The following is a 16,408-nucleotide window of genomic DNA, read 5'->3' on the forward strand; positions in this document are numbered from 1 at the left end:
CACTTGTAAATGAGGAAAAGATGCTTCTATGTCTAGTTATATGTTTCTGTAATTTTCTAAGGTTTCATTTGACTCACATCATTTATATTTTTTTATCATATTTATCTTCTGTTTCAAGTCTCTCAAATTGTTTATAACAGGAGATATACAGATACAGAGGGTTTTTTTTCCATAAGTTCCAGTGATACAAGATAAAAAATATAAGAAGCATCACTGCTGAAGAAAGAAAACTTTCACATTAAAATTTTTTTTTTTTTTTTAAATAATCATTGTTTACAGGGAAAAAATGTTTGTTTGAAAGGCACCAGAGACCTCAACTTCTTTAATAAATTTGTAGGCTTAAGCAATTCTGCAGGAATAACATATGTTTCAGCTCCTGGCTCTGCGTAGGTTATTTGTAACAAGAAATAGATTGCAAGCTACGGTGTGCAGTGGGTGAACACCACTGCAGTATTAATGTCTAATGTTTGAATGCAGAAAATTTACATTGGCTGTACTTAAAATATAAGAGAGAAAACCAGAAAGTTGCTCTAAATGGAAATGCAGTTTGCATGTGTTTAAGTAATAACCCCTGTGGAATTGGCAGGCAGAAATCTCAATTAACTAAAGGTTTATTAATTAACCACCCTGCGGTGGAAAGGAAGACTGAATGCTCAAACAGACTGGTTCATAGGAATAAAGATGGCTGATTTTGAGGGAATTATTATTGCAATTGTTTAATGTTGCGTGCTTTTTACTGCATGCAAGTACATGTACACACAGTCCTTTTCTACTATTTTCAAATGCAATTAATAAAAGGGAAAAAAATATTTTCCTGTGGCTATAATGACTCATTTTAAATAAAGAAGATGTGATCCTGTTGGAGTATAATATAGCATGCTTTGCCCACTGCCTGTAGTTATATCTGTGTCTAGTGGCTCTACCACCTCCTGTCTTCAAGTTTCCATATCTGAGTGGCCTCACAAGCCAGGCAGGGTCAGATCTCACCGATAATTGAATGAGGGGGAATTCCAGCTGCTCAGAAAGGGCGCCTAGTGATTATCACTGTCTCCTGCTGTAATGAAGGACTTTTCAGAAAACAACATGAAGATAGTAGAGATATATAGATTCCAGTAACGGGATTAAAAAAAGATAGGAAAAAAAAAAAAAAAGAAACCCAGCTTCTAAAGGATAAGAGCTTAAAGGGCTGGCCAACGTATGATTTTGGTAAAAAATGACTGTTAGAATAACGCATTGGTACTGTACTTACCTCCTTGTTAGATTCATTACCAGGAATGTCATGAAGCAGGCTTAGCACCATTGAAACAAATGGCATTGTGGCAGAACTGACACAGTCATTTTTCAGCTGTCAGCTCTGCAAAGTCTCTGTGGCCATAGACAAAAAACAAGCGTTAGGATGTTCCACTTCTCTTCTTCTCTCTATAGTTGCCAGGAACGTTAGTGGAGAACTCACCTAACAAGTTCATTTTCAGATGAAGCAAGTGGATCTGCCATCCTAAAAATGTCTTACTTCGACTTGTAAATTTAGTAAGAAGGAAAGATCTTATTCTGGATTTCCTCAGCCTGTGTAATACAAATACGTGTGGAAACAATACGACTAAGATTTTGAAGAGTAGTGATTTCTCTCATTTTCTTTTGTTTCCCTGATGTCTGGTAGTCTTAGCAACAGAAATATTTATTATATATAATTCAGTAAAGTCACCTGCAGTCATTTTCAGTAGCAACTGAACACGCTTCTTTGTTTTTCTGAGTAAATTATTGGGAGATTCTCAATAAAGGTAATTTCAGCCTTTTGAGGGTAGTAGTCTTAGAGGACTCAGGGACTCTTAAGTCTAAGAGTTTTAAGGACTCTTAGAGGGGAGCAAAGGTCCTCCATGAGCAGTTCAGAGGAGGTGAAGGTCTTGTCTTACCACCCAAGCTGTGGAAAGAACTAGCAGGGACTGTGAGGATGAACCACCGCCCACTGTACTTGAAGAGCAGGTTCGGGAACATCTGAGGAACTTGAAGGTGCACAAGTCCATGGGACCTGATGAGATCCATCCGCGGGTCCTGAAGGAACTGGCGGATGAAGTTGCCAAGCCACTGGCCATTGTATTTGAGAAGTCGTGGCGCTCTGGCGAGGTCCCCGATGACTGGAAGAGAGGGAACATAACCCCCATTTTTAAAAAGGGGAACAAGGAGGACCCGGGCAACTACACGCCGGTCAGCCTCACCTCTGTGCCTGGCAAGGTCATGGAGCAGATTCTCCTGGGAACCATGCTAAGGCACATGGAGAGCAAGGAGGTGGTGGGTGACAGCCAACATGGCTTCACCAAAGGCAGATCGTGCCTGACCAACTTGGTGGCCTTTTATGATGGGGTGACAACATCGGTGGACAAAGGTCGACCAACGGATGTCATCTACCTGGACTTGTGCAAAGCTTTTGACACTGTCCCGCACGACATTCTTCTCTCTAAACTAGAGAGGCATGGGTTTGATGGATGGACCACTCGGTGGATAAGGAATTGGCTCAATGGCCGTACTCAGAGAGTAGTGGTCAACGGCTCGATGTCCATGTGGAGACCGGTCACGAGTGGCGTCCCTCAGGGGTCCGTGTTGGCCTGGCCCTCTTCAACATCTTTGTCGGTGACGTGGACAGTGGCATGGAGTGCACCCTCAGCAAGTTCGCCGATGACACCAAGCTGTGTGGTGCCGTCGACACGCTGGAAGGGAGGGATGCCATCCAGAGGGACCTCGACAGGCTGGAGAGGTGGGCCCGTACCAACCTCATGAAGTTTAACCAGGCCAAGTGCAAGGTCCTACATCTGGGTCATGGCAATCCCAGGCACAAATACAGACTGGGCGGAGAATGGATCGTGAGCAGCCCTGAGGAGAAGGACTTGGGAGTACTGGTGGACGAGAAGCTCAATATGAGCCGGCAATGTGCTCTTGCGGCCCAGAAGGCCAACCGCATCCTGGGCTGCATCAAGAGGAGCGTGGCCAGCAGGTCAAGGAAGGTGATTCTCCCCCTCTACTCTGCCCTCGTGAGACCTCACTTGGAGTATTGCGTCCAGTTCTGGAGTCCCCAACATAAGAAGGACATGGACCAGTTGGAGAGGGTCCAGAGGAGGGCCACGAAGATGATAAGAGGGCTGGAGCACCTTTCCTATGAGGATAGGCTGAAAGAGTTGGGGCTGTTCAGCCTGGAGAAGAGGAGGCTCTGGGGTGACCTTATAGCGGTCTTCCAGTACCTCAAGGGGGCCTACAAGAAAGATGGGGAGAGGCTGTTCAGGAGGGCCAGTTGTGATAGGACAAGGGGTAATGGTTTTAAAATAGAGGGAGGTAGATTCAGGTTGGATATTAGGAAAAAATTTTTTACCATGAGAGTTGTAGAACACTGGAACAGGTTGCCCAGAGAGGTGGTGGATGCTCCATCCCTGGAGACGTTCAAGGCCCGGTTGGATGCGGCCCTGAGCAACCTGATCTAGTTGGAGATATCCCTGTTCCTTGCAGGGGGGTTGGACTAGATGACCTTTGAAGGTCCCTTCCAGCCCTAACGATTCTATGATTCTATGATTCTAAGGTGCAACTGCCTGGACGGTTCAGCAGGGAAGCCTGACTTTCTGCATTAAGTGCAGGAGCTCATAGTGCTTTTGGATATTTCCCCATAAGAAGTATCCCACTGCTTCCCACCACTGTGAGCACAGTGATGAAACTTCCATGGATATGTTTGATGGGTTGTCGTATAATCTGGGGACTGTTAAAGCATTTTGAATGTCTAGCCACCAACATTAGTTTTAATTAGACATTTATTCTTCACTTCTGTTTCTTGATACTTGGCATGACTTAACCAATATTGCAATATAATTTAATACATGGAAGTCCTGTGTTGCCTAATACCTGATATAGCTGAAGCACTAACAGGACTTAAAAGAAGCAAAAATTACTGTGTTTTAACAATTGTTGACAGAGATGCCGGCTATATTTTTTGAATATTATTATCAAATCCCACAGCATAAACCACTTTTACAGAAAAAGTCTTCTCTCTTCCTTCTCCTTCTGTCTTTCTTCTTTCTTCCTTCTTTCTTTTTTCTCTCTACTTTGCTTTTTTCTTTTCTTCTCTTCTTTCTCGTTATTCTTTTTTCTTTTATCATAAAAATCTACTTGTAGTTTTATTGTTGTTCATTTTATTTAGCTATCACCTATAATTGAAACAGAATTGTAGAATTATACATAATACATTCTACAAAAAAGCTTTATAGTTTTATAGTCGGTTTTGTGTCATGCAAGACACCAGGTAGTAACCATAAGCAATAAGCCCTGTGTTTTGCAGTGCTTGCAAAATGAAATATCTCTCTCCTTATTTTTTCATTATGAGTTAACATGTTTCAAGTTACAGCTAGTAGTTATATATACCTTTAGTAGCTGTATATTTTCTATATTTATATACATTTTTTATAGTAGACTTTCTTTCTATGAGCAAATCTGCAAGATAATACAATCGTGTACCACCCTTTTGTCGATATGTAGAAGTTTTACAACTTCTTCATATCTATGTAAACTTATTCCCTTCTACCTCCTATGACACCTGCATGCCTGTACACCATGGCATGGTACCACAGCTAGTGAATGCAGGATCACTGAAAAAACATGCTTGTGGTTGATAAGACATTTTCAAAGCAATGAAATGTATCTGGAAACTTATTTTCTAAGGTCCCCATCATGTAGTTGCTCCCATCACCATCTTTGCTTGTGAACTGGTCCCCACACCGCTAATACTTCTTTTTACGTGATGCGTAAGTTGAGGTGCTGTGTCAAAATGGCTGTGAATTTATTTGCATAGAGGTAAACTCAGATGTGAAAGTATTTCCGCTCCTGTTTAAGTTATGTTTGTGCCTTCTAATTGTGCTTTTAACTTTTGAGTTACGATCCTGGAAATAAAACTGCCTTTTCCTACAGATTGCTTCGAAATTAACTCTTGAGAATAGAGAGGAGTGGTCAAAGTTCAGATGCAAAAAAATCCAGCTAGGAAATTGTCTTGAGATAACAGAATTAGAAGCATTTCTGTAAAGACTACATAGTCCCTGTCCTGGGTTCATAAGGAACCATAGGATTTTAAAGAGAGCAAATGTCTGTTAATCTTGGTGTTTCAGTGGTAGCATCTTTTCACTTTAAATGCCGTGTGTTGATACAGAGTAAACAAGAAAAAAAAATAGGAATCCACTGCCAGTTTTACAGAAACTATTTTCAGAACAGAGCAGCTTGTCCACAATCCATTACCCATGGCATGGAAAACATTTTCTTAGCCCAAATGGTTATGTAAAAATATATAGATTTAAAGCAAAGTTGAATGTCCCACAGATGCCACAAGTTCTTCTTAAGATCCGATATTCAAGATGGGAAAGATAAGAGAAGCTACCACAGGATCACTGCTCACCAAGCAGCAATCCCTAGCCTGTAGTTTTCTGGGCAGAGGATCCGTAATGACAGACACAGAAACAGACAAGTCAGGTATAGACCAATAGAGCTATATTTAAAAAAAAAAACAATACAGTGGTGACTCCCACAGAGTTAAAGCCACGGGAGCAGAAGAGTACTGAAAGCCTCGGCAGTTTGTAAGCAAGTCTGGAGCAGACAGCAGTGTACAGCAATAATGGCTGACAGTGAGTTAACAGAACCCCTGCGATTTGTTGCTGCTAACACGAGATGTGGAAAGGTTTCTGAATTGTTTCCACTTTGCAAGTTGGGGCGAGTCTTTTGCTTTCCTGGGAAGCTGCTTTTGGAGTCACATGCTAACTGTTTGCTGTCCTTGTTTATGGCAGTGTCTGGAGGTCGCAGCCGCTTGCACCTGATCGACCTGGGTAGCTGCGTGAAAGTGCTCAGCAAAAACCGGGAGGGAAGCTCTGGCCTCTGTCTCTCATTGTCAGCGCTGGGGAACGTCATCCTTGCCCTTGTCAATGGAAGCAAACATATCCCGTACAAGTAAGTGGTATTCTGTGTTGCACCTAATGAGAGGATGCTTGCTAGCACTGTGCTTGTCTGGGCCTGAGGCAGACTTGGGGTAAGCAGGAAGACAGTCTGCTGGGCTCAGCGCGACCCACTCAAGGTACAGCAGGACCGGCCCAAGGTTCAGCGACGCCTGACCTAACTTTACATCTGGTAGGTACATTGCATCTGACGTTCAAGTTTCAAAGGAAGAAGCCTGCTGAAGTAAGACCCAGGTGTCATTAAGATCTTGAGGCTTGAAGTTCAGCACATTACAAATTTGTTTTCTAGGAATGTTCAGAGATTTCTTTCATGTTCCAAAACAGCCGAGAGCCAGCTTCAGATTTGCTCCACAGAGACAAACGTTGTTGCTGTAATGGAGCACTACAGAGAAAATTATTTTGCTGTTCGTTCTGTGGAATTTAGTTTCTTGAAAATATGTGTCACAATGACCATGCGTGTTTGTCCTGAGATTCTTTCTGTGATCCAAGGTTACTTTTCATTTTATTTTTGTGTGATTTGAATCTCACTGTCAGCCCTTCACTTGCAAAAAAAAAAGTAGACCCTATTTGTCACACTAGACAAGTGACTTTGCTACTCCAGGTAGCTTCTAGGAAATTAGAGAAATTAATCACCTAGTGGTTATAGAATCATAGAATGGTTAGGGTTGGAAGGGACCTCAAAGATCATCTAGTTCCAACCCCCCTGCCATGGGCAGGGAAACCCTCCACTACACCAGGTTGCCCAAAGCCTCATCCAACCTGGCCTTGAACACTCTCAGGGATGGGGCAGCCACAACTTCTCTGGGCAACCTGTTCCACTGCAAGATTGAAAGGTATTGACAAGTTTTACTTATTTGGTTTTGTCTTCATTTTGGAAAATAAACATGAATTGAGTTTGGTTATAATTTTATTTTTCTTCTAACATTTATTTTCTAAAATTATTTGGCAGTCTAGGCTTAAAACTTGCTCTCTGGAAACATTCCTGTTCCTGGAGATCAGTCAGACTGCAATTCAGTTAAGGGCCAACCAAATTTGCATATATAAGCATTCATGAAATGTTTTGTGGATCATGCACCTAGTTATAGTGTGAAAATATTGGAGGCTGGAACTAGATAATTTTTAAGGTCCCTTCCAACCCAAACCATTCTATGATTCTATGAAAATAGCTTGAACTCTGCACTTCACAAAGTGTAGCTCAAACTATGCGTATCAAAAACCTGCCTGCCTTCCTGTTGGATTTTATGGATTGATGGGAGGGCTTACTGTAGTAATAGAAAAAGTGATGTTAATGATGCTCCCTAGGCTTGAACTAAACATAACAGGAATAGTTACCAAATACCACAACTGTCTTTCCTGACAATGCCTGACTAGGGGAAAAGTGTTACCAAACATGTCTTCTACTTGCTGCACTACCCATCTCTTTCTGCTGTGATTCCCAGCTGTTGTGCTTCTGAGCTTGCACAGCCAGAGGTGCCAGCACACTTGCTCGTCAATGTTTCTGTACTGCTGAAAGAAGATAAAAGCTCTCTTCAGGCCAGCATCTCCTCTTGAATTTGCTCCTGTAAGAGCAGATAGTATAGAGTATAAGAATAGGGTTTGTCATCTGTAAATCAGAGGCAATATCTCTGTTTCTAAGGAGGACTTTTAAGATGTAATTTGAAAAACATGTTGGCATATTTTGGAGTAAATTTTGTCCTTTTCTTTCTGAGAAGAGTACAGAAAGTATTTTTTCCCAAGTGTGATCCATTCGTAAGCAATGGAAATAAGAATTTTGGTGGCTGGGTGAGTGCAAACACTTATTTGCTCAGTGATCCGACATACAGGTGTGTGCTGCTCCTTGATGGAGAAGAGAAGGAGAGTGTGTGTGTGTGTGCTGCATTGTAGAAGAGGCTGAGCATCCCACAGACTGATGTGATATGTGTTCCGTAGCACCTCTTATTTAAAGCAACAGCTATCCTATCTAGCTGAGATAATTTCCCTTTCTTTAGGGGTGTTCTCTTTCACCATTAAGGATAAAATAAAAATTTTGTTAGCTGCCTTTTTTGAGTGGGACCAAAGGAAAACAACAGAAGTGTTTTCTTCTGTGGTGGCACTGTGCATTGTGTGTGTGGTCTCAGCAAATTTCCACAGAGCAGCAGACAAAATGGAGCGTCTCTTCTTTATTTGAGCTATTAAACAACCATTAAGTATTTTATGGCAGCCTGTCAGTAGGCACTGCATGGCTTCCTGGTAGCACAGAAACTCACGATTTCATAGACATCAGGTTTTCTCTTACTGCAGAAATTTAATTCTCTAAACTCTGAGAGGCTGCAGGCTCTTATACTCCCTTCAGTGCTGTATCCAGCTTTATCTGCACAGGTAGTAGTTGTAGGGAAAAGCTTGTTCAAATTCATAGCTGGTATAAGCAGATGCTACTGCATTGCCTTCAGTGGGCTGTGTGTTTATACCAGGGATGGATTTACCTCTCTGCCTGCAGTCTTTATGACATGCTGATGTTCAGCACATTTGGCTTTTTTTTTTTTCTTACCTATAAGGCTAAGCCTTGGAAGCCAGTAAGTTGGAATCTGTCTCCTTTGAGAACACCCCCACGCTCCCTCGCATTTTGGGAATAGTAACACAGATTGACACTATCTTTAACAGCAACGTGTGTACTAAAGTTGCAAGAAAGTAATGCAGAAATTCTCAGACATCAAACAATATAGGCTGATATGGTTTGGGATCTTGTCGTGCATTCAAGTTAAGTTCCATGTGGGTCCCAAGAATGGGCAAGAATGCTTATAACCACATGCAGCTAATGAGTGACCAGGCCGTGATTTCTGGGAGTTTGTATCTTTCATATATGTACTTATAATCTTTCTCTAATGTCTCAGTGGGTTATCTCTTTGTCATACTAATATTCAGACCTATTTTGAACCTTACTAAGCACATCATTCTGTCATAGTATGAACCAGTGAGTTCTTCTAGCTCAGTATGTTATATAAAAACATAATTTTTAATTTTACTTAAATACATAGCCATTTAATGTCACCAGTTTCTTTTGGTCTTGAGTTAACAAACAAGTGCCTCAAAACACTGGGCAAGAATTATTTTCTCTGCAGGAACGTCAAGTATCTTCATAAAAATTGGAAGGGGGCACTTGCAAGACCAAGGAAGAGCAAAGGAGTTAACTCCAGCCCTGAGCAAGTTTGAAAGGACTCAGATCTGCTACAGGAGGAGGGTTTTGCTAAGCTGCAGTAGTTGCTAGTGCCATTTTAGTTTAAGAACATTTTAGCTTTACGTTAATGCTGCATTATCTGCCTCTGATTTCCAAGATGAATGTGTTTTAAACTCTCAGATGAATACCCATTTGCACAAACTCCAGATTCTGGTTTATATAGCTCACTATTCAAAAATTACTCCAGTTGCTAGGCAACAAGGGTGGTGATAATTCATGGTAATGCTGTTTTGGAAATAATCATTTTTATACATTTTAATGACTATGAGAATGTAGAAAAACTGTTTAGAAAAGTGCAAGGCTGTATGAATTTCTCTTTTGGAAATTGTTGCTTGTTTTTTTTTAATAGGCTTCTCTCTTAATGTGCTATCCCAATGTGCTAGTGTTTCTGGAGGCATCGTGTGTTTTGAACTACATGCTATGCTTATCCAAGGAGGGAGTCCTGTCTGTAAAATAGATGGGCGTGAGTCAAAAGCATGAATTTTATTCTTGGCACTTCTGCTTCTCTGTCGTATGGTTGCAGTTCCTCCCAGATCTTACATGCTGGTAATGTTTTTTTATCCTATCTGTAGAAAATAAAATTATATTGACTGGTGCAAGGTTGCACAACAGGCTTAGTGGCAGAGCCACCATGTTTTAAGATCTAATCTGGTGCTTAAACCATGGGCTAATCCATTCTTTCTTTCTGCATGACCTTTGGAAAATGATTTATTTTTGTATTTATTTGTTCCCATTTATAAAACTGAGCTAGAAAAAATTCAAGTAGGACTTTTTAAAGGGCATTCAGACTTGACGAAAAGTGCTACTTACATTTTAACTGTTGCTAGGACTGTTACCTTATTTTTTCACATTTTTAGAGTTAAGGACTCGCAGAGATGGCCTTAATGGGATGCAAAATCTGGGTTTTTTTTGGAGGCAAGAGTAGACTATTCTTGTTTCTAAGTGAAGAGGAGAAAAGGGAAAATGTTGGATTAAAGTATTGTGGTATAAAAGATGAGCCTAAAGAATATGCTGTATATCAGATATTGTCTTTAAATTCGTAGTTTAATATTGGAGTAAAAATGAAAAGGAGGTTTGGATGGATCCAGTAATTAAGATTCTTTTATTGACTAAATGGGTGTATCTATCTGCAGTTGTTTTATCTGTGTAAAAAAACCTGTGTGCGAAGAGCACTGGGATCCCAGGTATCTTTTGTCTATACATCTTGCCTTTGCATTTAAAGCATGAGTCAGATTATTTTTCTCAGAAGAAATGTCAATGAAAACTTCTCAGGAAAAGACAAGGGAAGCTAAAAACCAGTTCACAATACAGTTCTTCTACAATAACTACTATTAGTACTGGAGATTTTATCCTTACTTATGAGCTTGTACTAAATCTTAGTTTTGTGGCATTCACACAACCATGTTTGCTTCCTAGCCCTAAGAATTTAATGCCAAAATTGAACTATGTGCCCAATGAGCAATCTGTTTATGCGTTATTTCATCAGTGCCTAAACCTAAAATAATTTATTTTTTTTAATTGAGAGATTTCAGTCTTTTGCTTTCCGCTCCTGCATCTACTAGTCTTCCGTTCCTTGCTTTTGCTTGTCCTCAATGAGAACATTGTACAAAGACCACAGAAAGCCTCAGAAAAAATTTAGTGCTGCCTTTGGAATCTCCAGTCTTTCTGTGTTAGTTTGGTATTTAATATATTAGAAGTGGATGAAGAACTGTTTTGCTGTTTTACTTGTGGAAATGTGAAAGCATATGAAGGGGAAATGAAGAATGAAAATGAGCATGAGTGACATCTGAAACAGAATCATAGGACTGGGAAATGACTGCAAATGAATGTGAGACCTCCAAAAGACACTGAGATAACACGTACAGGAGACAATAATCCATAGAGAAGAACTGGGAAGCAAAAGAGAAAAAGAAATAAGCCCGTTCAAAAAGAGGAATAAGCCTAAAAAATACCCCCGAATGATCCAACTGAAGGAGAGCAGTCAATAGAGATTTTGTTGAATGTGAAATAGGTCCTAATTAACTATCAAAAACATGAGCCGCTGAGGAACAAAAGAATTTTTCCATGATGTTGGCAGCCAGGTTGTATGGACCTGAGTCTTGGCTAACAGATAGTGAAGCCACTGTTATTCTATAGAATAAGCAACATAATCACAGAATCACACAGAACCACAGAATGTTAGGGATTGGAAGGGGCCTCAAAGGATCATCTAAATATTCTATAATATTCTATAGAATAAACAATCTATAATATAGAGCAATTCTATATTATACCAGCTGAAGACCTGGCCTTAGGTACATGCCCTTTGACACTAGCATGAGTGCTGTGGTAACATGGAAGAGCAATGCCATTGCCAGCAAGAGGTGAGCACCGAAACACTTTCAACACAGATATTATAAGGACTTGGACCATCTGACAATTACTTTCACCTCTGGGTTTTTTTCTGTAGCTAACAGTATTACTAGGTTGAATTTCTGACAATTCTCCTCTTTATTCCAGAGAACTGTATAAAATAGTTGGAATCAGGGATGCACAGTCTGTGACTGTAGGAAACTTCTTAAACTTTATCAGAGTAATTTAATCTGCAACTCAAGGGCATGAGGATAGCGGATTTTGCATGCTTCAGGAATCACTGTCGTAGTGTTCATCAACAATGCACTTTATCGTAGGACAGTTTGGACAGCTGGTAGTGCAGATTGGAGCTTTATCTGCACACATCTTACAGTACTGTGTTTCATCATCAAGTTAATGAGAGATAGTAGACAAACTCCTCAAGGAAAGCTTCAGTGGAGCTGCCTTCCCCAGCTTTGGGTTTTCAACTCAGTCCTGCCAGTCTGGCAACGTGATAATTACCAGAGCAGAGGTGTCTGGGTGCATGTGTAGTGAATGTAAGTGAGTGTGTTGCATTCACTGAGCCTGATTCCCTGATACATGACTTTTACAACAGCCCTCAGTTGACATGACTCCATTCTGCAGAGGTATTCAAGTGGGAAGAATCAGGCCTCATGAGCTAGGTCTTCTAGTGCTCTTTGAACCACTTGACAAATTACCACTTTACAGATACTGTAACAAGCAAATAATGATGGTCTGCAAAATGAAAAGAGAAGGGAAGTGCTTGTGGTTTATAGTCAGATTTAATAGCAATTACTAATTGCATTTAAATAGCCATTCCTATCAGCAGCAGATAGCTGCATCATGGAAGGACACTATTTTGGTCCTGGGCCAGCACAGACATGACTGGTAATGAACAAGCAATCCAGTAGTGTGCAGTTATTGCTGAAATATAACTTGAGTGGGACCCAAATAGGCCATTGTGGTGATTTCATATACAAATGAATCTGTACTTAATTCTTTAAAATGCCTTTTGAACCTTCATTCAGGGTATCCAGCAGTTTATTCTCGCCTATTCCACCACTGGTTCAAGCTCAATTGAACATTAATATACTTTCTCTCGTGGAAATGCAGTGATAATTCATTTCATGTATAATTGAACGATTTTTTAATAGTCATATTCTTGGAATAACTAGCTCTTGTGCAATGCAGCAGATTATCGAAAAGCATATAGTAATACTTATTAGCCTTACTTCACATTTTTGGTTACCTTCAGTTTCTTGAATAGTTGCATATGGATATGATCTGTGAAATTACTTTCGTTTCCCTACTGATCTTGCTTTCCCTGCACAAAAGCCGTGTGACTCAGGGCAAGAGGGCAGAGATATCCCACTGCAGATGACCAAAGAAAATAGGTTTTCTTTGTATAGTGCCAGTATGTAGCCCCTTGTTCGGAGCTAGGCATCTCATCGCTAAGAAGAGGTTACAGTCTGGAGAAAATTTCAAATAGAAGCAAGAAGAATTATGAATGGTCTGAGATGAAAGGGTTACTCACGTGGAAGAACACCGTAACAAAAATAAAGCTTCATAGCTGGAAGGGAAAAGACGGCCTCTGAGAAGAGAGATGACAACTACTCTGTAGTATTTAAGGATGGGAATACACATAAGAGGAGAGAATTGCTTCTGGTGAGACAAAGTGGCAGAATGATTTCTTATCCTTAAGTAACGAGACAGAGGAATATAAACTTGAAAGCATGCTAACAGTGATTCCTGTTTGTCAATGGAAAAACTTCCCAAGAGCTCCCATGAAAAATTCATTGGTAGAATGATTTAAAAGCAAAATAAACATGTAACTAACAAATATTAATTAAAAGTTGTATCATAAAAAGTTCCAGATTGGTTAGGGGCCAGGCTTGTGCAATTCCAGTGCAGAGTTCTGGGGCCAGATCTTTAACAATTTTCAATAGCTTTACTTTCATTTTGATAATTTATCTTCATCCTTGTTTGGAAAGTGTTTGCACATGGCAGGCAGTTATACAAATAAACAATAAAACATGTTCTGTTGTGTATACTAGAATCTCTTCTGCTTTTAGGAGTCTGAAAAAATAGCAGTCAGCTGGATTGTTACACTTGCACGGTATCAAAGAAATCCAGAAAGTCTCAGCAGTGTCTTTCTCAAGACTACCCTAGCAGGGATATGGGATGTTCAGTTCATTTCTGTGCCAGGTGATTTAACTCAGTTAACCATTTTTCTTCCTTCATCAGTTAGTTACACTTTTTTTTTTTAAGGTCTTTTTCTCTTTGAACTGCAAAATCAAGTTCTCCCAGTGCTTGATCCAAACTCAGTGTAAGTCAATGGAAATCTTTTTATTGGGTTTTGGCTTAAGCCCTCAGATTAGAAAACATGCTTATATCTAATTAGATGAGATAATCCTCAAATCCTTGCTAAGGGATATTGTATACCATTGTTCATGTTCAGTATTTGATGATTAACAAGTTATTGGTTGAAAAAGGCAGTTTTTGAATAAGTGTTACCTACTGATGAGTTTGTCTGGGATTGCAAGGGACATGATTGATGGAATCAGTGAATGTGAAAACTGGAAATGTACAATTGTCTATTGACTGGTGTCAAATGGGTCTGTGACCATGAATTTGGAGCTCAAGAAGGTTATACAGAAACTTGCCACATAAATAGGGATTTGTGACTACTGAAGTGGCACAAGCAGGACTATTTGATTTTCCTCTTCAGTGTATATAAATAGTATTTGTGACCTTAACTTAAAAATAAACAAAAACTTGGTTTACATTTTCTTGGCAAACAGTTGAACAGTTTTTCTTCATACTCCTTCTTTTCTTGGACTCTATTTAACACCACCACCTCAATGGAGTGACAGGCCCTAGAAGCTTTGAAGAGAATTGTGTCATTGTAAATATGGAATATTTCAACCAGTTTGTCCTGTTGCTTTACAAGAGCGTTTGAATGTCATTGCGACTGCAAGATGGTTTTTTCCATACAAACTTTTACTGAAGTTCTTATTTTCATAACATGTTTGAGAGGAAAGCAGTGAAGACAATCCTCTTGTGCTCTTCAGATACCAACTAGCTTCTGCTGGATGATCAAAGTTTTCTGACTGGTGATTGCCTCCAGGCCTGTACACAATGAACAGATGCCAAGTGAATTTTTTTAAATACGCTTTGACTTTTCAGCCTTAAGCAGGCTGGTTAGAACAATCTTCTGAAATATTAAAATGATCTCTCTCTCCTGCTGCAGAATGAACTTGTTAGATTATTTAAATTTTTAATTTTTTTTTGTTTATAAATGCCATCACGCAGCATACTTTCTAGCAATATGTGACAAGAATCAGTACTATTAATTTCAGACAGCAGGTTTAACTATTCTAGCTGTATTTTGTCTCATCATCCCATCAGCAAAACTATTCTAACTGCCATATTTAAAATTATTTTCCAATGGGTTATTTTTGAGAGGTGGGGGGAGTTACTAAATTGTTTATCTCTCTATTCTTTAGTTTTACTCTTGGGCCGAAATAAAGCTTAATTCATTTTGAAAATCAATGACAAAATGTAAGTCCATACCGTCAGAAATATCAGTCCTTCTGGCTCCTTCTGGTACACCTCGTTCTGAAGAGCAGAGAGCTGGGCAGCAGAATGATGGCTGTTTTGGGGGGCTGTTACAAACCTGGGAGCTATGGAGATACAGTCTTCAGTCTCTATAAATACCACAAAAGGAGAAAGTTGGGAGCTGTCGTAGACATCAAGGGATTTTGGGGCTCAGAAAAGGACGCACAAGGTATGACACTCTTTGCAGGAGTGGGTGCTCTCACTGATTGAAGTCTCTATCCTGCTGGCCTCGCTGTAGGCAGCTTGTGCATCCTGCAGCTTTCCCGGGAGTGCTGCCTGCCTTCAGTGGGAGCTCCAGAGGGCAAGGCTCTCGCAGAGCTCCCATGTCACCTCTGCCAGTCCCTTCGGGCAGCTCAGACCGCACCAGGCGCCTGTGCTGCTTGACTCGGACAGCTGGAGAGCAAACGAGGGGAGCCACTTACCAGGTGGGCTGTTCAAAGAACCTCATCATCTCTGCGCAAGTGGGACCTGAGTCTCCTTGGAGCAGTCTTTAAAGGATTGAACACGTTTTTCATGTCCGCCTCCAGCTATAAACAGAGAAGCAGAATCTTTTGTGCTCCTAGACTGCATTTCCTCTCTCCTGCAAACAACAGTTTTCACAGGCTCTATGTGATGTGCTTTAAAGTTACTTTTCTGTGCAAGAGAGCAGGAATCAGATGCAGTATCCAGATCCGCTACCCAGTTGGCATGTAGTGCATATGAAAAAAAAGTTTCCAAAGGTATGGTGTTAGAGAAATAACTGCACTTTTTCAGAGAGGGAGCCGAGAGTGTTCTAGGAGCTCTGTGTGCTCAGTCAGACCCTGCCAACATGCATCTCCTGGATCTTGTTCATCTCTCTCATGTGTGGACATTGTGGTAGTGATGGAGGATAGTTCTTCTCATGTCAAATGGAATTGAGGGTAACTGCTGTAGTTGCAATAGTTTACACTGATGTTAAAGAGGGGTTGAAGGAGGACCAAAGCTGAATAAGATTTGACTCTGAAAATACATGTCTGTGAAAGAGAACCAGTACATTACTCTCCAGTGAGATTTGTGAAATGCTCCTATGTTATTTTCAGCCAAGGGCTGAGGCTGCTTACTGTGGAATGTGTTTTACAGAAAAAGTGAAAGTGTACTTTGGTAACCTTTAGGATCTTTGCATCATACAGAATATAAAATAAGCCTGTTAAGATGGTAACAGATTTTCTTTCCTCTTGTTAGGTGACTACTGCCATTTTGGATGGCTATGCGCTGTATAATGGCATTATAATCAGCTGCT

General features: G+C 40.4%; 1 protein-coding gene across 1 annotated transcript in view; it reads left to right on the forward strand.

Annotated features, from left to right (window-relative positions):
- Nucleotides 1-16,408, forward strand: part of KIF26B (kinesin family member 26B) — a 313,883-nt gene that overhangs the window by 255,304 nt on the left and 42,171 nt on the right. Inside the window, exon 10 of the mRNA XM_086627966.1 lies at nt 5,802-5,961. Within this exon, the coding sequence (XP_086484092.1) occupies nt 5,802-5,961 (160 nt within the window). The remainder of the gene's footprint in view (nt 1-5,801; nt 5,962-16,408) is intronic.

This window comes from Tauraco erythrolophus, chromosome 2 (assembly GCF_009769465.1).
Source record: "Tauraco erythrolophus isolate bTauEry1 chromosome 2, bTauEry1.pri, whole genome shotgun sequence".
Classification (NCBI taxonomy): Eukaryota; Metazoa; Chordata; class Aves; order Musophagiformes; family Musophagidae; genus Tauraco; species Tauraco erythrolophus.